General features: G+C 36.9%; 2 protein-coding genes across 2 annotated transcripts; one reads left to right on the top strand and one right to left on the bottom strand.

Annotated features, from left to right (window-relative positions):
* The first annotated feature begins 15841 nt into the window (after window positions 1-15841).
* On the top strand, window positions 15842-20201 carry LOC141587091 (F-box/LRR-repeat protein At3g26922-like). The gene is made up of 2 exons (XM_074408512.1): window positions 15842-17411; window positions 19804-20201. Exon 1 carries the CDS (start codon window positions 15911-15913, stop codon window positions 17339-17341), a length of 1431 nt encoding a protein of 476 aa, XP_074264613.1. The 5' UTR covers window positions 15842-15910; the 3' UTR covers window positions 17342-17411; window positions 19804-20201.
* A 527-nt stretch (window positions 20202-20728) lies between these two features.
* Window positions 20729-21313, bottom strand: LOC141588461 (F-box protein At4g22390-like). Its single transcript, XM_074409904.1, has one exon. The coding sequence runs from the start codon at window positions 21311-21313 to the stop codon at window positions 20729-20731; it is 585 nt and encodes a 194-aa protein (XP_074266005.1).
* Between the last annotated feature and the right edge of the window lie 725 nt (window positions 21314-22038).

The following is a 22038-nucleotide window of genomic DNA, read 5'->3' on the forward strand; positions in this document are numbered from 1 at the left end:
AATAAGTTAAAAATACATAACAAATATATGTGACACATGACATGTTACATATAGACAATTGACAAAAAATAATATGGACACCATATTATGATTGTACCGAAATATTGGGGTGTTAGGTTAATAATTGTGTTGATTAATTTATTTAACTAAACATAATCATTGCCTAATTGTCTAGCCATGCATGCCTATGGACTTTGTTTAGAACAACAACTTCATGCATTGGCTCCCCAAAACCCCTCCTCTTACCCGGTTTTGAGAAGGCAAAAGCCATCATGGCTTTTGTTTTATTTTTACCAAATAATATACAAAAGTGTTGTAGATTATTTTCATTCTATTCCATCATCTAATAAGAGATTTTTAGTGAGATAAAAAGCTCTCTTCTCCTCCCTCTCTAAACCGAAAATATTCAAAGTGTTAACAATATTTTTGGTTCAATTTTCTCATAGATTAATATTATACTAGTATTGTAATATTAATTAGATTAAGTGAAAGCTTTGGGTATTAAGCTTAGGGAGAGATCTTACTCTTAGATCTTCATTCTTCCATTGGAAAAGCTCAAGAACAAGAAGAGAAAGGTGATCTCTCTTGTGCCCTAATAGCCGAAATCAACAATGTAAGGACATGATTTCTCCTCTATTTTATTGTATTGTTTGCATGCATAAGATCCGTTTTAATTTATGACAATTAATTAGACATATAAGAATATGTTAACATGTATATGAATCTACATTTCCTTCAATGGTATTATGACCTTATCCCAAATCGACCTTGTTACATACGAGCCATAGCATTACAATCCGAAAATTGCTACTCAAGAGTAGATTTACTTTAAGGCGAGGGTCTCTTTAAAGGTAAATAGAGCTTTAGAGTACTCAAATGCATAAGATTGACATGAAGATGTTGATCAAGATAAATTATGTTAGGAATTGCCACATTTCATTTTGATGAAGGATGGCAAATGATATTAAAATTCACTTTTCTAAAATGAGAATTTAGAGAAGGATGTGTTTGGAACACAAAACCTTAGATGAAGATCTAAGAATCCTAACATCTTATGCGTAGCTTTCTTAAGTGATCCTAGAATGGTCTTAAGCAAGCATTAAAGGATTATTTTTTTCGTTTATGTGATAATAGTGAATGGTTTCATTCACATGATTGAAGAATCATGATTATACATGAAGTTAAGTGGGAGCCAGAATCATTTTCCATGTCTTATATATTCATAACATATTACTTATTGAGAACAATGTACCAATGCTTTCCTCTGTGAAAGATTGATTGGAAGACTTGGAAAAGGATGCAAAGTATTCTAGATTTTTTGAATCTATGAGAGAGAATATTGGCATAGAGTTGAGAGTCTTATGAGGATAAGATCTTTCGTATTTGTTTAACATCAACAAGGTTGAATAGGTTATTCATGTTGATGGAAGTGGAATTACTATGATAGAGTCATAGTCGTTCACTGAACCTATTAAGTTGTTGATCACATGTAACAGATTGCTAATGTTTCTGCCATTAGAACGATCATGTATGCCATTAAATGCACACGTCGTGATGAATCATATACTTGTAGCATAATAAGTCAATAACAAGACAATTCCCATGATATGGCTTGTGAAAGCCTTAAAGAACATCCTTCAGATTCTTGAGATGAATTAAGGATTCTTCATATGTTTGGATGATAAACTAAGTTAGGTGTTGAAGAGTATGCACAGACTTTAGTTTACAAACTTAAAGGGATTTGTTGAAATCCCAGGATATCTTATTGACTTAGGAGTAAGAGACTAAGAAAAGTGTTTTAGTTTCGCGCATTGCAAATTCTATAAAAGGAATCTAAGTAAATTGTGATAAAATGGTCAACGTAGGGATTAAGAGTGAATCCCTTTACAAATGACTATTATCACAAGTTATGAGAAAACAGTGGGAGCATCTTTCAAGTTAAAGAGCCCAAGTCTAGTAAGAAGACTAGACAAATACTTAGAGATAAATTCAAGTTATTAGAAATAACATTGAATAGAAGGAAATAACAATTGACAAAGTTGGAATATATGGATATAGAGTATATCCACTTGCCAAGCTTTTATTGCATTTTAACTAGTGTTAATAATGCACTAAAGATTATAGGATATGAAGTAGTAATAGTGTATTGACTATTCATATGTAATAATCGCATTTATCGTTTGACTTTCATTAAACTCACCCGTTCCCTTGTCGCATCCGAATGGGTTGTAGAGACAAATTGAACCCCATTAAAGTGAACTGGATTGACATGGTATTCGCCCCTAGTTACTTATATGAGGTGACGTCTCGAAGTGGCTAGAGTATGATGCGATTGATGGCAAGTTCAAGTGCCATAGAGTCATACGGGATGACTAGTCGATCACATAGGCATACTGTATGGGACACTCTATCGAGCAGTGACCACTTATAGAGTTCTGGTAATTCATAAAACCTGGTCATGGCAAGAGCCACTATAGTATTCTTTTGACTAGAGACTATTCGCCCAAGTTGGCACAAATTTCTGATTAGCTTTGATTTATACTCTACGGCTGTCGTAAATGAAGTCAAACTGGGTATATTTTAGGTTATGATGAACTGTGGCTAGACGAAGGGAATAGTGCGATAGGAATTGTCCACCCCTTGTCAGGGTTGTTTGAAATATCAAGGCCACTCGAGGAGTAGTTAACTGGAAATGCATGGCCACGCTCGGAAGGTATCTATGGTAGATAGTTTCGGTCAGACGGTTACTCTCCAGATCGAGGAAACCACTCAAGATATGATAACTGTAAGTACGACCTGCAAGACACCTTGCATTGAGTGGGAGATTGTAATAGGACAAGAGAATTGGTGACGCACACTTGTCTCGGACAAGTGGGAGATTGTTGGAAAATGTGTCCTCAACAATAGTGCGATCACATGATTTAATATCATAATTAAATCTCATAATAAGAATACCTAAGGGATGATTCATTTTATAGTCAACTGATCAATATTAATCGGTAATGATTGGCTTGCTAGAGTTTGACGTTACTGTCGTGGGACGGTGGTGGTCAGTTGATCCCTTAAGGTCACACCTAAAGGATGATGCCCTTATCTGTAAAGTTGATTAATTGTATGACGATACAAGTTGATCAATTCCTTAAATTTGAACAATTCAATTGTGAGAGAGAATATTATTTCTTATTATAATGAGATTAAATAAGATTTATTTTAGTAATAAAAATGCTTTATTACTAAAATTATTTATTGTTTGAGAAACAATATAGATAAGAATGAATGGTTAATTATTATTACAAGTGAATCATAATTATATGACCCAGTTTATTTATGTGATCAAGTATCACTAGTCAATTTGTTGTATGTAATTTAATTAATTTATAAAATGATATTTATGTGATAAATATGCATTAAATTAATTAATAACATGTAACATACTACATGTGACATATTGTGTGACAAATGACAAATTGACAAAATAAAATGGTAGTCCATTTTATGTAAGTGGATCGAAATGGAGGTTGTAGTGGAGTGTGGATGATATTATTTTATGTGATAAGATTAATATAATCATGCCTACAATAGTAGCCTTACACACCTTCATTATGGAGAAGAGAAAGAAAAAGAAGATGCCAAATTTTGGCATTATGCCCTTGAACCCCACGGTTGCCATGCTCTTATTTGAAGAGAATTTGTTCTCTTCTTTACTCCTTAATCATTCATTCTATTCACATGCAAATACTTCTTCTCTTTCATAATTCATTTTTCTCCAAAATTAGAGAAATCATGATCCAAATTGTTCAATCAAATTACTAATATTATTAGTGTAATATATGAGTATTAGTAATCAATTTTAAGGTAAACTACTAAACAAATATCTAGCAAATATTATTTAGTAGAGATAAGGGATAATCTTGGGTACAATGAAAAGGAGTGGCTTCTATACTTGGAGTCTTTGGAGGATCATCTTTATATTCATTATAGCTCAAGAACAAGTGAAGGTAGGAGACCTTACCTGTGCCCACAAAACCGAAATTAACAATGTAAGGGACATTGTTTTCTTATAAATCTCTTATTTTGTTATGCATGCGCTAGATCTAAAGAACAAACAATTAAGAAGTTAATTAGTTCACTATTAGAGGAGTCTAATAAGAGGTAAATAAACCTAACATATGTGTATAGGAGGAGGGTTCGTAGAAGAAAGGTTTTGAGACAGCTGCTAGATCGTCTGAATTGTGATTGCATTCCAGGTAGGGTTTTTCCTACTCAGTATTAATTACATGATGTGATTGATGGTTTCATTGTGATCGTTGTTAAAGCATATTGTTGGTGGTTGTGACGGTTGTTGTCTATTATTGTTGATTATTGTTGTTGTTGTTGTATCTGTCTGTGATCTTCAGGGTGTGTCCCTGGCTGAGTGGAGTCACTTGCGGGAGTGGCTTCACGCCCTTGATTCGCCTTCTGTGGAACCCGCCACATAAGAGATGTGCACATTAATGAACATGGGTTTATCGCTCGATGGAGATGAGCGGGGCTTAGGTGGGAACGGCTGCGGTCCCCCACTGGCGGTGTGGAGTATCTGTTGCGATGGGTACTTTGGCAGGACTACACACATTAGTGTGTAGTCAGTTTTGAGGAGATTGATTATGGAGTTGAGGATTGATGTGACGATTGAGCTGTTTGACATTTGTCTTATTGTGATTTATGTTGTGTAATTAGTACTGACCCCGTTGTTTGTTTTGTAAAACTGTGATAATCCATTCGGGGATGGTGAGCAGTTATTGAGCAGGTTTGATATGATGCATTTGGGCTAGCTGGGATGTGTCACCATGAGGCAGTTTAGAGTCTTCCGCTGTTATACTTTAGTTGTTGAGACAATTGGATTTCAAGAACATGTATCGTACTTTTGCTAGTTTTGGATTTGAACATGTAATCACTTTAAACTGTATTGCTATTTAAATTATGTTTCTTCATTGTCATTTGATTATCATTGCCTCAGATAACCGAGATGGTGACGTTCTTATACCTGAGTGGCCCTGGTAAAGCACTTGGAGTATGGGGGTATCACAATACCCATCTGTTGTACCAGTGCAGGTTTAGTGCTCAATGCTGGACCTTGTTAGCTGATTGGGTTGGTGTTGATTTGCCTAGTACATGGATCTTAGAATAGTGCTGCTTGTGGAGATGCAGGCCCCTAGTGAAAAAGAAGATTGTCATTACAGCTATTTTGGCCATGATATATCAGATTTGGATGGCTCGAAACCTGTGCAGGGTGGATAGTCAGCTTCTTATGCCTTCATATGTGTTCAAGACTGTTCAAAGCATTGTGCAGGACAGAGGACGAACTTGGAAGTGGACATCCAAGTATCAATGTTTGAACCGGTCACCTTGGATGTAAAAATGTTTAGCTTATTTGTGTGTCATAGGGTTATTAATGTCTGCTTGTATTGGTGTTAATGTACTTCAGCTCTTAATTATTAATATAATTTTCACATTTCACCAAAAAAAAAAATATACAACGAATAAGACCACTTTGACCTTAACCTAATTCGGTAGAAAAATACAAAAACACTCCCTCCTATTCATAATAACTCTCCTCCTTTCCTTTTTCATTTATTCATATAACTCTCCCCCTTTCCTTATTTAGTAAAGTTTTATACTTATTTTAATCATCTCACCCCACAACAATACCCACAATATGCATACTTTTTCTTATTTTAATCACCTTACCCCACAACAATACTTATTTTAATCATCTTACCCCACAATAATACCTTCCCTCTATCCAATTACCTTACAGTACACCACTACAATATTTTATAATAAAATAACCCTCCCCTTAATTTGTGTGCCCTTTTGAAAGGGGAGAGCTACTATGAATAGGAGGGAGTAGTTTATTAGATGTATAGAAACGTTAATTATTTAACATACAAAAATATAATAAATAGGTTATAAATAATTTAAGTTAGATTCCATAATATATAATATTGCATAATTCTTTCGATTTGATTTAATGCATATATGTAATATATTTATATAAATATATAATCCTCTTAAAATTGCATGCCTAAGTAGTAAAAGTAATTTCGTCAGTAAAGAAAAGAATTGTAGTAACATTGGATATAGTTATATGATAGTAATCACTCATTTGAATAGTAAAAGTAACAATATTATCAGCGAGATTAGTAAAAGTGGTAGAAAACAACAAGGGGAGTAGTGAAATAATCAATATTAATGCGACAATAGTGAAAGTAACAATAATTATGGCGGGAGTTGTGAAATTATCAATATTAATACGGCAGTAGTAACAGTAATAATAGCTATGGCGGGAGTAGTGAAAGTGACAATGATTACGGGCAAGTAGTGAAATGTTATTACTATTGTTTCATTAATAAGAGTAAAATATTAATAGCTGGAGTAGTGAATTTGTCTCAAAATTTATTTCATCGTAATTTTAGGATATGTCATAGAAAAATATATTAATGATAAATTTATGGGTTATGCAACTTTAAGTAATTTTATTTAATAAAAAAAATTAATGGTAAGTAGAGGTAGCCCGGGCGAAACCGGGCACCAATACTAGTACTATATATTAAATCCAGAAACCAAGGGACTTCAATGTAATTAAAAAATTTATACAAATTAATTATACTATATAGTTTTAAATCGATAGCACCGTGTGATGGACCTGATAAAAGGGACGTAAATGTAAATATTATACAGTTTTGGTTAAAAGTATAATAAACATGCTCCACTTATGGAATTAATTAGTATCATCATAGAATTATACATTATATTAAATGTAGTCAAAGTAATAGTAACAACAACGAGCTTAATAAAATTAACGGTATTAATGTGGGAGTAGTGACAGTTATAAAAATGATAGTGCCCATAGTGGGAGTAGTGAAAGTAACTACGAATGTAGTGAAAGTAAAAGTGGTAACAATGAGAAAAAGTATGAACAATTAAATAACCAATCGACTCAAGGAAATATTTTATTTATTTAAATATAGGACGAATAAAATTAACGGGAATAATGAATTTAACAGGAAAAAAAATAGAGGAATTAGTAAAAGAAACAATAGTAACCACGGGAATAGTGAACGTAATGATATTAAGAAAGAATGTCGTGAAAGTAATAATATTAATAGCGGGGTAGTGAACGTGTCTCATAATTTGAAAATAAATTTTACATTTCATCATAATTACAAGATATGCCATAGAAAAATATATTACAAATAGTAAACGTGTGAGTTAGACAACTCCAACATAGTTTATTTCATTAAAAATAAAATTTAACGGTAAATAAAGGTAGCCCGAGCGAAGCCGGGCACCAAACCTAGTTTGTACTTATTTTATTACTTTTAGTACAACTTTTTCTTAAAATTGTAAAATGGTCTCTTAATAAATTTATTGAGAGACCGTTGAAGGGTAATATCCGTATAAAACCCTTAAATTATAGGATTATAACGCAAATTTAATACGTGATTTATAGTCATAAACGAAAAATAATGAAAAATGATAAAGCACAAGAATTAACCTTCGGTCCTAGTGCAATTCGGCAATGAGAGATCAAAGTAGACCTCCTCCTAATTGTTGCACCCAAGATCGTCTGAGAAATGCCCTTGTGCTAGAATGTATCCTCTAATTGCCTTGCAATATTGAGAGGATTGTTATGTGAGTTTTGTTTAGATGTGAGATCTAAAGTTTTGAGAGAAATGTTTCTCAAAACCCTAATTTTCTTTTGCAAATGACAATTCGGTTACAAGTGAGGAGAGGGCTCCCTTTTTGTTCACTTGATTCGGCCAAAACCGAGTGAGAGGAGAAGCTTGGGCTTTTTCATTTCCTCTTCATTTTAACTCGTGGTCCGATTCCCAATTACTAAATGTATATGACGCGGTTTCATTATAAATCGTCATCGGTTATCGGTTATTAAAGCATCAACTAATAACACGGATTAGTTGAATTATTAATACATGTCCGACAAAGACAATATCGTATAATTAATTTATCCAATATACATTAATTAATCAAATATAAATCGCTTATATTCAATTTACGAATTAACCGCTTAATTCGTCTTAGCCATTTTTATTTAATCCGTATTAAATAAAATATCTCAACATCACATTTTAACTAATTATTAGTCAAATAACTCGGACTAACTGGTTAGTCAATTTGGCATCAATATGACTGTATTTTCATACCGTCACATCTCTCAAACGTATCCTATAGGTGTGACTTTTAGGGACCAGTTGATCACCGCCATCTGTATGACAATAACGTCAAACTTATCTAGCAAGCCAACCGTTATTGATAAACGTGGACCAACTGATTGTAATACAAAAGTATACCCTTTGATCTTTTTAGAGATTTACAAGTCCTTGCACTAACTGTAAAGGACACCAGCCCCAACAAGCTCCCACTTGTCCGTACAAGTGTATGTGCAATGACGTTATCCGCAATAACTGGAGGACACAGCTCCAACAAACTCCCACTTGTCCGTACAAGTGTATGTGCGATAACCGATTCTCATATTCATTTAAAATTTCTCCCACTCAATGTAAAACAATTTGCAGATCCGGATCCGCAAAGGTCGTATTTTACAATCGATCTGTATCTAGAGTGGTTTCCCCGACTAGAGAGTAACTTAACTGATAAAACGAATTCGTATTCGAGCATGGCCATGCATTTCGATTCTGACTCCTCGAGTGGCCCTGAGAAATATCGAGTACCTGATAAAGGCTGAATATTTCCTTCAACTCGAACTCCTTCCGATCTAAGCACAGCATGAAATGACCCAGAAACAATCTACTTGGCCCCCTGTTACGGATGACCGTGAGAAAGAAACCAAAGTCACCCAAAATCTGCCTTAGTCTCAAGAGACAGTCGATAGTCAAAAGAATCGACTCTTAGGATCACCATGGAGGTCCTATCCACGACCGAGCACCGAATGTTATAAAACATTTAAAACTCCACGTTGATGTCACAATTGTGTCCTACGAGATATCCGTATAACCCGCTTCTGTGATTGGTCAGTCAACCGGTTGACTTATGGCTCGTTGAGCCCACCATCAACCAACGTCACAAAATAATTACCTTGAGTTATCAGCTCATGTGGGCAATTAAGGACCAAAAATATAATGTTTGTTCAGTTCACTTTGTGGTGTTCAAAATTGTCGTACAAAACCACATGAAAAACAATATATATAAATATCAAAACGATGATGTCGTATAGAGTACAAAAGAGAATGAATCTAATCCATAAAAGAGTACTACAACTTAGGAACACGTTTAATTTCCATGGAATTAACATGCCCTTCATGCTTATCTTGTCGTAATGGTTTAGTGAGAGGATCTGCTATGTTATCATCTGTAGCAATCTTTTCTATCACTACTTCCTTTTGCTCCACGTAATCTCGGATTAGATGAGCTTTCCGTTGTACATGTCTAGACTTGTTGCTAGACTTTGGCTCCTTAGCTTGGAAGATGGCACCTCTATTGTCGCAATAGATGGTGATCGGGTCATTCGAACTAGGCACTACGGATAGTCCTTGTAAGAATTGACGCATCCATATCGCTTCCTTTGCGACTTCGACGCGGCATAGTACTCGGACTCGGTCGTAGAATCTGCTGTAACACTTTGTTTGGAACTCTTCCAGTGACTGCAGCGCCATTAAGAGTAAAGACGAATCCAGTGAGAGATTTTGAGTCATCTCGATCCGTTTAGAAGCTAGCATCTCGCAGAATGCCGTTCTTGCATAGCTTTTGATCGCCTCCATAAGTCAATGCCCAATCTTTAGTCCTCCATAGGTACTTAAGAATGTTCTTGACAGCCATCCAATGTGATTCACCTGGATGTTGTTGGAATCGACTTGTCATACTCAATGCATATGCCACGTCGGGACGTGTGCATATCATGGCATACATGATTGATCCTATAGCCGAGGCATAAGGAATCCGTGTCATGCGCTCTTTTTCTTCCGGTGTCTCTGGTGCCTGAGACTTGCTCAAATGCACCCCTGGAGCCATAGGAAGAAACCCCTTCTTGGAGTTAGTCATGCTGAATCTCTCTAGGACTTTGTCTATGTAAGACTCCTGACTGAGAGATAACATCCGTCGTGATCTATCTCGATAGATACGGATGCCTAGAATTCTTTGTGCCTCTCCCAGATCTTTCATCTGGAAATGGTTTTTCAACCATACTTTCACCGAAGTTAAGAGAGGTATGTCATTCCCAATCAGGAGTATGTCATCGACATACAATATTAGGAAGAGAATCTTGCTCCCACTCGACTTGATATAAAGACATGGTTCCTCGACCGATCGAGTAAATCCATTCTCTTTAATCACTTGGTCGAAGCGATGATTCCAACTCCGAGATGCTTGCTTAAGTCCATAAATGGAACGCTTAAGCTTGCACACTTTCTTAGGATGTTCAGGATCGATGAAACCTTCGGGTTGTACCATGTACAACTCTTCCTCCAAAAAGCCGTTTAAGAAGGCGGTTTTCACATCCATTTGCCAAATTTCATAGTCATGAAAAGCGGCAATCGCTAAGATAATCCGAATGGAACGCAGCATGACTATGGGTGTAAAAATTTCATCGTAGTGCAGACCTGGCACTTGGGTGAAACCTTTAGCAACTAGTCGTGCTTTATAGATATCTTGTTGACCTTCCACAGAATGCTTTATCTTGTAAAGCCATTTGCATTGAAGGGGACGAACCTTAGCAGGTAAGTCAACAAGATCCCATACGTTGTTCTCATACATGGAGTCCATCTCGGATTGCATGGCCTCAAGCCATAGCTTTGAGTCAGAACTGGTCATGGCACCTTTATAGGTTGCGGGTTCACTACTCGTTAAGAGTAGAATGTCATCTATGTCATGTTCCTCGACCATACCAATGTATCTGTCCGGAGGAATAGAGACTCTTCCCGACCTCCTAGGTTCCTCGGGAATATTTACCGCAGCCGGGATTGAAGGAATTGGTTCCTCGAATGGTTGCTCGGTATTTGGTTCTGGAATCTCCGACAGGTCGAAGGTTCTATCACTCTTTGCATTCTCGAAAAATTCCTTCTCTAAGAATGTCGCACTAGCCGCAACAAAAACACGTTGTTCGGTTGGCGAGTAAAAGTAATGACCAAGTGTTCCTTTAGGATAACCTATAAAGTATGTCTTGACCGATCGCGGGCCGAGCTTATCCTCGTGTCTCCACTTGACATAAGCCTCGCAGCCCCAAACCTGTATAAAGGACAAGTTAGGGACCGTTCCCTTCCATAGTTCATATGGAGTCTTGTCAACAGCTTTAGACGGACTTCGGTTAAGTATTAGAGCAGCTGACAGAAAAGCATAACCCCACAATGAGTCAGGCAACACGGTGTGACTCATCATGGATCGAACCATGTCAAGTAGTGTTCGATTTCTCCGTTCGGACACACCATTCAACTGAGGTGTTCCAGGTGCTGAAAACCGAGAACAGTAAAAAAAATTTTTTTTTTTTATAAAGTTGCTGAAAACCGAGAGCAACAAAAAAAAAACAAAACGGCTCAAAACGTGAGCAACAAAGATCAAAACAAAACGATTTGTTTAAACTCAATTGCAATTTTAATCTAATCCGTATAGAATTGAAACTACAATTGATACATCTTTAACATATTGCAACAATTATCGATTAAAATTACAATATGCAAAGAATAAAAGGACAACAAAAGATCGACAATGCAACCGTGTAAGCTGGACACGGTTCCCAAAGAAAAACAGGCCGTGGCACAAAAAAAAATGCCGAGACCTAAAGGCCACACGGTCTATCAAGTTTTTATACAAAAATTATCGATTTGATAAAAACCAATTGCGATATCACCTAATCCGTATAGAAATGAATTTGCAATTGATAGATCTTTAACATATTACAATGAATATCGATTACAAAATAATATGCAAAGATCAAAATCGAAAACAAAAAAACAATAAAGCAGTGCACGGAATTCAAGGCAGCCGTGCAAAAAAAAATAGTCGTGCTAAAAAAAATTTTCAGCCGTGTGGTTTTTAAGCAACAAAAATTATCGATCCATTTCGTTTGATGAAAATCACATAAAAAAATTACGTGGCCTTGCTCTGATACCACTTGAAGGGTAATATCCGTATAAAACCCTTAAATTATAGGATTATAACGCAAATTTAATACGTGATTTATAGTCATAAACGAAAAACAATGAAAAATGATAAAGCACAAGAATTAACCTTCGGTCCTAGTGCAATTCGGCAATGAGAGATCAAAGTAGACCTCCTCCTAATTGTTGCACCCAAGATCGTCTGAGAAATGCCCTTGTGCTAGAATGTATCCTCTAATTGCCTTGCAATATTGAGAGGATTGTTATGTGAGTTTTGTTTAGATGTGAGATCTAAAGTTTTGAGAGAAATGTTTCTCAAAACCCTAATTTTCTTTTGCAAATGACAATTCGGTTACAAGTGAGGAGAGGGCTCCCTTTTTGTTCACTTGATTCGGCCAAAACCGAGTGAGAGGAGAAGCTTGGGCTTTTTCATTTCCTCTTCATTTTAACTCGTGGTCCGATTCCCAATTACTAAATGTATATGACGCGGTTTCATTATAAATCGTCATCGGTTATCGGTTATTAAAGCATCAACTAATAACACGGATTAGTTGAATTATTAATACATGTCCGACAAAGACAATATCGTATAATTAATTTATCCAATATACATTAATTAATCAAATATAAATCGCTTATATTCAATTTACGAATTAACCGCTTAATTCGTCTTAGCCATTTTTATTTAATCCGTATTAAATAAAATATCTCAACATCACATTTTAACTAATTATTAGTCAAATAACTCGGACTAACTGGTTAGTCAATTTGGCATCAATATGACTGTATTTTCATACCGTCACATCTCTCAAACGTATCCTATAGGTGTGACTTTTAGGGACCAGTTGATCACCGCCATCTGTATGACAATAACGTCAAACTTATCTAGCAAGCCAACCGTTATTGATAAACGTGGACCAACTGATTGTAATACAAAAGTATACCCTTTGATCCTTTTAGAGATTTACAAGTCCTTGCACTAACTGTAAAGGACACCAGCCCCAACAACCGTCTCTCAGGAGACCTACTCTCTCAAAAATATAAGATACAACAGAGAAAACCTAAAACCCCAGCATACACAGTAGAATGCATAATTAAAATGGGGGGTTATTTAATGAAAATAATCCATCCTAAGCCTTTCATTCTTGTTTTAATCCATCCTACACTTTAACCCATATTAATTTGAACTATACACTCATTATTCTCAAAATGCACCGGGTAACCAACTACTTGTTTGTCAGGTCACATTTTAAAAAAAATAAACTAAAATCATTAAAAAAAAAATACTCCCTCCGTACCACACCAAAAGTAACACTTACTATAAACGGACGTACCACACCAAAGGTAACATTCCTTATTTGGCCCACAACATTACAAAGTTATCCCTATACCTATTTGATATTTACACAAAATGCCATTACATACCCCACCTACCAATTCACAATTAAACCCACAATTACATACCCCACCTATTTTTCCCCTCTTTACCCTTGCTTTTTCCACATTTTCTTAAATACTCCATTTTTCCCTACGTTACCTTTGGTGTGGTGTGGTGTGGAGGGAGTATACCTTTAACCTCCACCTCTTTACCATCACCAATAACAATTAACCATTACACAGACATCAAAACCACCCGACGTCTGCACCACCAACAAACAATCCCACCTCATCTTGGAACCGTCCCAACCCGTTGCAACATTTTCGCACTATCTTGGCAGGAGCACCATCACCACGGTCCACGACACTTCCCTCTTTCCTCTCCGATGTCCCGTCTTCATCGCCATTCCAACAAAACAGTATTCAACATCAAATCATCAACTTCTCGCTGCTCCGTCATGCCGAAATCGGCAATCATAGCCGCGCCATCACTCTTCTAATGATCGTACTCCCCTTACTCTTCTACTGACCATAATCACCGTATCATTTTAAGGGGTCAGTTTTGGTATTTCAACTTTCTTTTATTAAAATAGAACCTTAACTTGTAAAGGGTCTGATTCTTTTGATTATGGGGGGATTTTACGAGACTAGTAGCAGACTAGCAGTAGTATGATAGGAATATAAACCTTTTTGCCTTTTTTTCCTCTCCAATTTTAGGGTGTTAATTAGTTTACTGTAATTCCCTAATTTAATCTCCTCAAATCTCTTGTAATCAATTTGAAGAATTACTACTTTGATGCTCAATTTTATTCATGTTAGGAAGTATGATTTTCTGGGGTTTGTTTTTGATTTGGGAACGTCGAAGATCTTGGAGAAGAAGATGAATTAGCTTGAGTTTAATGAAGGAAAAAAGGGTAAGTTCAATGAAAGATAAATAAGTGCATAGTTCAGATTAATATGGGTTAAAGTGTAGGATGAATTAAAATAAGAAGGAGAGACTTAAAATGAATTATTCCTATTAAATAACCCTAAAATAGGAGTATACCTATCTACTCCCTCCATACCAGACCAATGGTAACATTGACCGTTTTGCCACTATTCATGGTCGTAGGGAATTTTCGATATTATTCTTAATCTATAAGACAAAATATAGTCATGTGAGATCTTGTTTGATTTATCGTCATGAATGCAATAAGGATATCAGATTTTTATAATTTTTAATAATGTGTAACAAAAGATATTTACATTGCAAAACGTGTCTCGACAAGTGTGAAAAAGTCAATGTTACCATTGGTGTGGTATGGAGGGAGTATTAAAACAACAAACAAATAAAAATGAATTGGGTTATTCTCATTGGTACCCCTAAGTTATCAACTTTTCTCAATGATACCCCTCCCTTTTTATAATCCCCAATTATACCCCTAAACTTTCTTTTTTACTTTCAACAGTTACCATAGCTCTTTTCCGTCAAATTACTTCCGTTAGATTATGGCTCAACTGCTTAGTGTACCATATACCTTCTCTCTCCCAAAATTCACTCATGTTGCCGCATGATCAGGAACTTGTTTTTGCTGATGATAATCATTGTTAATGCCAACATTTGATTTGCTATTATTCCTAATTTGTTCATAAAATTGATTAATAGCACCATAATTCAAAATATCATGTGATAAACCCAACTCAAATTATACTCTCCAAAACCCACCAAACCCATGTTCAAATTTGACACTTTCATACTCGTCTTTGAAAACCCGGTTTCTTGACCCAAATTGAACCTGTATCCCCACGAACCCGGAGGCAAATGATTGCTACCAATCAAGTTCCAAGTCTCGGATATTGTTGCAGAAACAGAGGTACCATGTTAAGAAACGGAGGAGTCGAAAGCGGATAAGAAAGAAGCAGGGATGGTATTAGTACCAGTGGTAGCAATAATGGCATTTTCTGATTGTTGTAAAAGCCATTGAAAGTTTCACCATCAGATTTTTGACCTCATTCTTTAGTTAATTGGAAAATTTTAGTTGCACAAACTGCTGGCATCCTAATTCTTATACATCTTCCATCAACTTTTTTGTGTTTGTTGGGATTTGATAACAATAGGGATGAAAAATGGGAAGGGTTTTCATTAAGGTTTAGATTATATGCAGCTGAGTGTACCATATTCTCCATATACCTCCTCTCTCCCAAAATCCCTGAGCCATAATCTAACGGAAGTAATTTGACGGAAAAGAGTAATGGTAACTGTTGGAAGTCAAAAAGAAAGTTTAGGGATATAATTGGGGATTATAAAAAGGGAGGGGTACCATTGAGAAAAGTTGATAACTAAGGGGTACCAATGAGAATAACCCACGTGAATTTGTGTTAGAATAGTCGGATAGAAAGCACAAGATTGTTGTTAGTGTGCAAATCAAACCCTAAAAAAAAAAATGGATCAACTTCCTCCACCAACAAAACGACTGGCAGTAGACAGGTTATCCACCGTACCAGACCCCATTCTAGCCGAAATCCTGTCACTTGTCCCCACCAAAACCGCCGTCTCAACCTCCGTCTTATCCACCCGTTGGCGATCCGTATGGACCCAAATCACCTCCATCCACCTCGACTACAACCACTTCCCTCAACATTCCTCTGACTTCTACACCATCGCTAACAACCTCCTACTCACCCAACTCACCTCCCCCGTCCTCCGTACTTTTTATCTTCACGCCCCATTCCGCAGTCGTCAACACTTCGAATCCTGGTTCCGCCACTTATCTGCTCGTAATGTTGAAATAATCGATATCAATGTTGAGGATGATAGCAAACTCAGTGACACTACTTCGGTCCCACCCTTCACAATTCCGCTTTGCATTTTCCAAACCCAATCTTTGGTTTGCCTTAATTTCCGACCTACACGCCTTGATTATGTATTGCCTGTTGATCCCCATACTGTTGTTAACCTTCCTAATTTGAAAAGGTTGGGCTTGAGTTTAATTGCTTCACAATGTCTATTTGTTTCCAAACTGGTTAGCTCTTGCCCTTTGCTTGATGATTTTTCGTTAACTGCTGCACAATGTAGCTGTCACGGCCATTTTACTTTTGATGATGATGATGATGATGATACTGGTGATCTTATTGATATATCTTGTGGGATTTTGAAACGATTGGAGTTGAATACATCGTATATGAAGGTTAAGGTTCTGATTGATACGCCTAAATTGGAGTCTTTTTCTCTCAAGGGGATTGATGTGGCTTGTTGTTTTGTCAAGAAACCCATTGCATTATCTGAGGCCACAATTATTACCAATTATCCGAGGGTAGTAGCACCGATTATGCCCGTGCTTTTTGATGTAAGAGTCCTTCAAATACTTGGTACCTCATTGCATATGTTTGAGGGTTTCAAGGATGATAAGGGTAATCTCTTGGTTTTTCACAACTTGACCGAACTCAACTTGGAATCTAGTACCGAAGGAGTTGATGAGTTGATAATGTTCCGGTTGAAGTCCCCATCTCCTTGTCTGCTCCTTAAGGTCAAGAAGATAAACCTTGTTTTTTCCAGTGTCGAGTATGGGTTAAATTTGATGAAATTGGCACACTACTTGTTAGGCAATGCCCCTGCTTTGGAGAGGCTTTCTTTTGTTCTCGGTCCTCAAGCAAGACAATCTGAAGACGGAGTAAAATTTAGGCTCGACGAGATGGTGTTTTGCATGGATCTGTATTCGTGCTCAAGGGAATCTTCCGGGTGTCAGATTGAATTTCAGGGACAGTATGCCAAAGTACCAGCAAACATTGCAGAGTTCCAGGACATGGAAAATCAAGTTGTTCTGTTACGTGAGTCCCTATCTCCAGTAGATGCGGATGCTGTCAAGGCTTCATGATGGTCTTCACCCTCTCAGCTCACCTCAAGTTTTAAACGATCTTTGCTTTGCTTTGCTTTGCTGGTCCATGGTATGAATGTGTACTTAACTCTTATGTGGGAATCGTCTTTTCGTAGCTACTGTTATGACTTCTGTATGCTGCCCTTTTTGTTTGTTCATCGCAATCTATTAACATTGACAAGCTATGCAGTAGTAGATCTTTGTTCCTAAATTTTCTGACTGTCGTATTTCCCGCTGATGCTTGTTTTGTGCTTGACTGCTTTCTATCATCATAAATTTTTCTGTTTGGAAGGTTTGATAGATAGTGGTTTTGAGGTAGTGAGGTTTAACTGTAACAATATAGTTATATTGCATTGAAGCAGTGGGGTAATGTTGTTGTTTAAGTACTCCACATTAGCAGTTCAGAATGTAAAACTGGATAAAAGTACTCCACATTCTCCCTGATTTGTTCAAATACTCCACATTCGGCCTGATTTTGTCGCAGAGGTAGAGGCTCTTAATGTCAAAGTTAAGCAATGCTCTTGTGGCTTTGTAGGGTTGAAATGTTAGATTACGCACTGCATAGAACTATCAGAAACTGGATAATTGCTGCGTAAGTGAGACGTTACAAGCTTGTTGCATTGCATTCAGAAAGTCCTACATATTTAAGTATTCATATTGTCTTGTCAAAAGCATTTTACTTTCAATGCATAACTCTCTGAAGATTACCATATGAGGTTGGGTGGTCGCTTTGGAAGTGACCAGCGAGTGAGCTATTCCATTTAGTACATCAACTAGTGGTTGGCTTCCTGATTACTCAATGGTTCAGTAGTTGTTCAAACCTGAGCCTCCTATATTTTTCCATGGTAGGGCTAAATTGCAGGCATGTCTTACTCAAACCTTCACTCTAAACCTAAGAATTCTGTTCTCACAAAGATTAGATGTCAAGTTTGGGGAAATGGTGCAAACCTAGAGGTGAGTCTGAGAGTCTACTAATGTCTTTGGAGGCGAATTAGTTGTAGATCAATGAAAATTTACTCTCATTTTCATTCATACTCGTTCTTATTAATCCTTTTTAACACTTCTGCTTATCTTAGTTTGTTGTTTGTTTTCATTTCTGTTTGATGAGTATTTTCTGTAAAAGGTTTTGGAAATTTGTGGGATTGCCTGTTATTTAATGAAAATATGAGTAAGAATATCTCGTCATCTCAGAATTTATGTGGTTAGTGTCATAGTTTTGTTGAAGCGCGGTTAATTGGCTTGATATATTTCTTTCTTTTATACTGACCGTTTGAGGAATCGAAGGGACATCTTGGAATTACTGAGGAATTGAAGTTGAGCCGAGTCATATTTGTCGATGGCGTGTGGGGGTACTTAGATCTTTTTGATAGATTTGGAACAAAGTGTTTTGGATGTGGGAGGTGATGAAATTGGCTGAGGGAGAGGCCATTGATGGACCTTAGCTTTGTGCGGAAGTTAAAAAAGTGAACATCTGCCACTAAACTCATTTTACAATCTTCTTGCAATCCCATTACAATGGCTTTAGAACATCAATCATTTTACTTCTCAATCATCAGAAGAAAATTCATACAAATATACAATTCAATTCCCATTGACCGATCATGAACTCACATTATTTGTTTACAGGTACAGTAATATATTAGGAACTTCACACTTCTAACAATAATCATAGGTGAGAGCCTAGAGGGCGATCATACATATTTTTAATATCGTGGTGTTTTCATACTTTCTGTACATTTACTTTAAAAATAGACTTAAAAAAATAATCCAAATCAATTCAAGTCACTTACATATGTTTGTTAATTTATGTGAGAGTAATGGTCCATGGTATGAATGTGTTCTTAACTTTTATGTGGGAATTATCTTTTCGCAGCTAATGGTATGACTTCTATATGCTGCTCATTTTGCTTGATCATTGCAATCTATTAACATTGACAAGTTATGCAATACTAGATCTTTATTCCTGAATTTCTGATAGTCATCTTTCCCGTTGATGCTTGTTTTGTAATTGGCTGCTTTCTATCATCATATTTATGACTTCACACACGGTTGGAGTTCTGTATGTCGTTTATGAAGGTTAAGGTTCTGATTGATACGCCGAAGTTGGTGTCGTTTTCTTTGGCATGGTTTGTTGTTTTGTTAAGAAACCAATTGAATTATCTGAGGCCACAATTAATACCATTCACCAAGCTGTACTGTGGCCGCTTATGCGGTTATGCCTCTCCTTTTAGATGTTAGAGTCCTTCAAATACTTGGTGTCACGTTTCGTATGTTTGAGGTTTTAAGGATGATCAGGGTAATCTCTTCATTTTCCGTAACTTGACAGAACTCAAGTTGCAGTTAGTTAAGTATTAGTTAAGTACTGGAGCACTTTATGAGCTGAAAATCTTTCCGTTCACGTCCTCGTCTCCTTGTTTGCTACTTCATGTCAAGAAGATAAAACACCATTTTGTTGTTTCCAGTGTGAGTATGGGTTGAATTTGAAGAAATTGGCGCACTACTTTTCCGTAATGCCCCTTCTCTGCAAAGCCTTTCTTTTGTTGTTGCCTGAAGACAGAGTAAAATTTAGGCTTGACGAAATGGTGTTTTGCATGGATCTGTATACGTGCTGAGGGAAATCTTCCCTCTGTTTTGTTGGAACTGCCGCCTCTACCACACCGTCACTAATGTGAGTTTCTTTTATTGCATTCTTTAGTATCGCGTAGTACGCATCTTTGTTTCCCTTTGGTGGTCCAAGGTATGAATGAGTACTAAAAATCTCTTAATGTGGAAATCGTTATTTTGCAACTGCTCCTATGACTTCTATATGCTGCCCATTTCGTTTGAAATTGGAGTTCATTAACATGGAGTACTATATTTGTCTCTGAGTTCTATGGCCGTTATCTTTTCCATTGATTCTTGTTTTGTGCTTGGCTGATTGCTATCTCGCAAAAATTTGTCTATTTGGCAGTTTTGACTTTTGACCATGGTAAGGAAAGATAGCGGTTATGAGGTAGTAAGGTTTAGGTATGGTTGATTCTTGTTGTGTGCTTGGCTGCTACTCTTATTTTACATTTTAATGGAGCTAAAGGCTCAATATTTCTGACTTCACCCAGTCACACAGCTGATTGCAAATTATTTGACCCGTCTTAAGCTTAAGACGGATACCGATCTTAAATAAGAATTTATGAATCTCTTACATTAGTAGCTCAGAATGTTAAACCTCCCTGATTATGTCTCTGAGTTCCATGTTAGAGGCAAGATGGATATTGTGTGAATATCTGCTACTAAACTCGTTTTACCATCTTCTTGCAATCCCATATTCCGGTCACAGTGGCACAAATACTACCACCACCGTTTTACTCCTCAATCATCAGAAGAAAATTCAATATTCAATATAATTTGTCTTTAAGCGTACAAATCGGGAAGAGTAACAAGGCTCCCATTGCATATATAAGGTTCATGTTCCCAAAGGCAAGGAACTTCAGCATTATTGATCGCGTTATCTTCCTTGTCATACCAAAATAATCTTGCTTTGTTGCGCTGCCTAAGTAACACCTTACTGGAACCTGGCCTGCAACAGGCAACCGGTACGACTCCCCCGTGCAAGACCAAATCATCCGAAATAGTAATGCTCAATAACTTAAGCCAAGATTGTTGATCAGCGTACTCCCTCATTACCCACACATCGTAACACGAATCGACTCGATTCTCAAATGAAGAAAATAATGAACCATGGAGAACCCCGATATCTAGAAGGTAGTTCTGGTGGGTAGGATCATAGTAATAAGGTGGTAAGAGAACGTCTTCATTCCATTGTTCGGAGCAAACATCGAAGCAACCGATTCTGCGTTTACGTTTGGTAGGACTCCAGAACCTCCAATGTAGCAGGTGGTTGTTAATTAGCACACCGCTGTGCCACCCTTCCAGCGAATCAGAAGAGAATGTGTCTTCCAGCACCTTCCATGACTTGGAATTTACGCTGTATATCATTGTGATTCTTGTTTTGACGTTGTTTCTGTTGGTATTATTGTCGGAGACCAAGATGATTTTGTAATCGTCGGTAAAATGGTTGAATCCGAGTCCGATGTTTATTTTGGGTGGAGCTTCCCAAGTTGAGTTAATGTCGATGTAGGTTCGGGTGGAGGGATTAAGCAATACGAGAGGGAAGATACCACGGTTATCGAGTTTGATGAGGAAGAGGCCGTTGCAGGAGCCAAAAACGGAAATGCTGCCTACGGCTCTGGGCCAGTGGAAGGTAGCAGAGGGGACGGAGGAAGAGAGTGAATCGAGGTCAAAGGTATAAAGGGTGCGACTGGTGGTACCGATGTTGAGGAGGCGGTGGTTGGAGGCGAGCGATTGGCGGAGGTGTCTGTGAATAAACTCTGGTGATGTTATTGTATTTCGGAATGATTTGCAGACAGTTTTAAAGCGGAGGAGGGATTTTGCTGGGAGTTTTGGGAGAATTTCGGCTAGGATAAAGTCGATCTGTAAATCTGACATGGACGAGGGTTGCAGCATCAGGGTAAGTATTGCTGATGGCCCGGCCATTTGAGCAAAAATACCGGATTGAATCAAAGAAATGATGACCTGATAAGGGGTTAAACTTTGTTTTTTTTTGTTAGACCAGTTATTTATGCATTCAAACAGAATGAATAATTTATATTTTAATTCGTATATAACATAATTTATTACGGAGTATTTTTTATTTTTAATCA

This window comes from Silene latifolia, chromosome 6, assembly GCF_048544455.1.
Source record: "Silene latifolia isolate original U9 population chromosome 6, ASM4854445v1, whole genome shotgun sequence".
Classification (NCBI taxonomy): domain Eukaryota; kingdom Viridiplantae; phylum Streptophyta; class Magnoliopsida; order Caryophyllales; family Caryophyllaceae; genus Silene; species Silene latifolia.

What these genes read in the sequence shown, in the direction of transcription:
- LOC141587091 (XM_074408512.1), top strand. Translation starts at nt 15,911, where the DNA reads ATGGATCAACTTCCTCCACCAACAAAACGACTGGCAGTAGACAGGTTA.
- LOC141588461 (XM_074409904.1), bottom strand. Translation starts at nt 21,313, where the DNA reads ATGATATACAGCGTAAATTCCAAGTCATGGAAGGTGCTGGAAGACACA.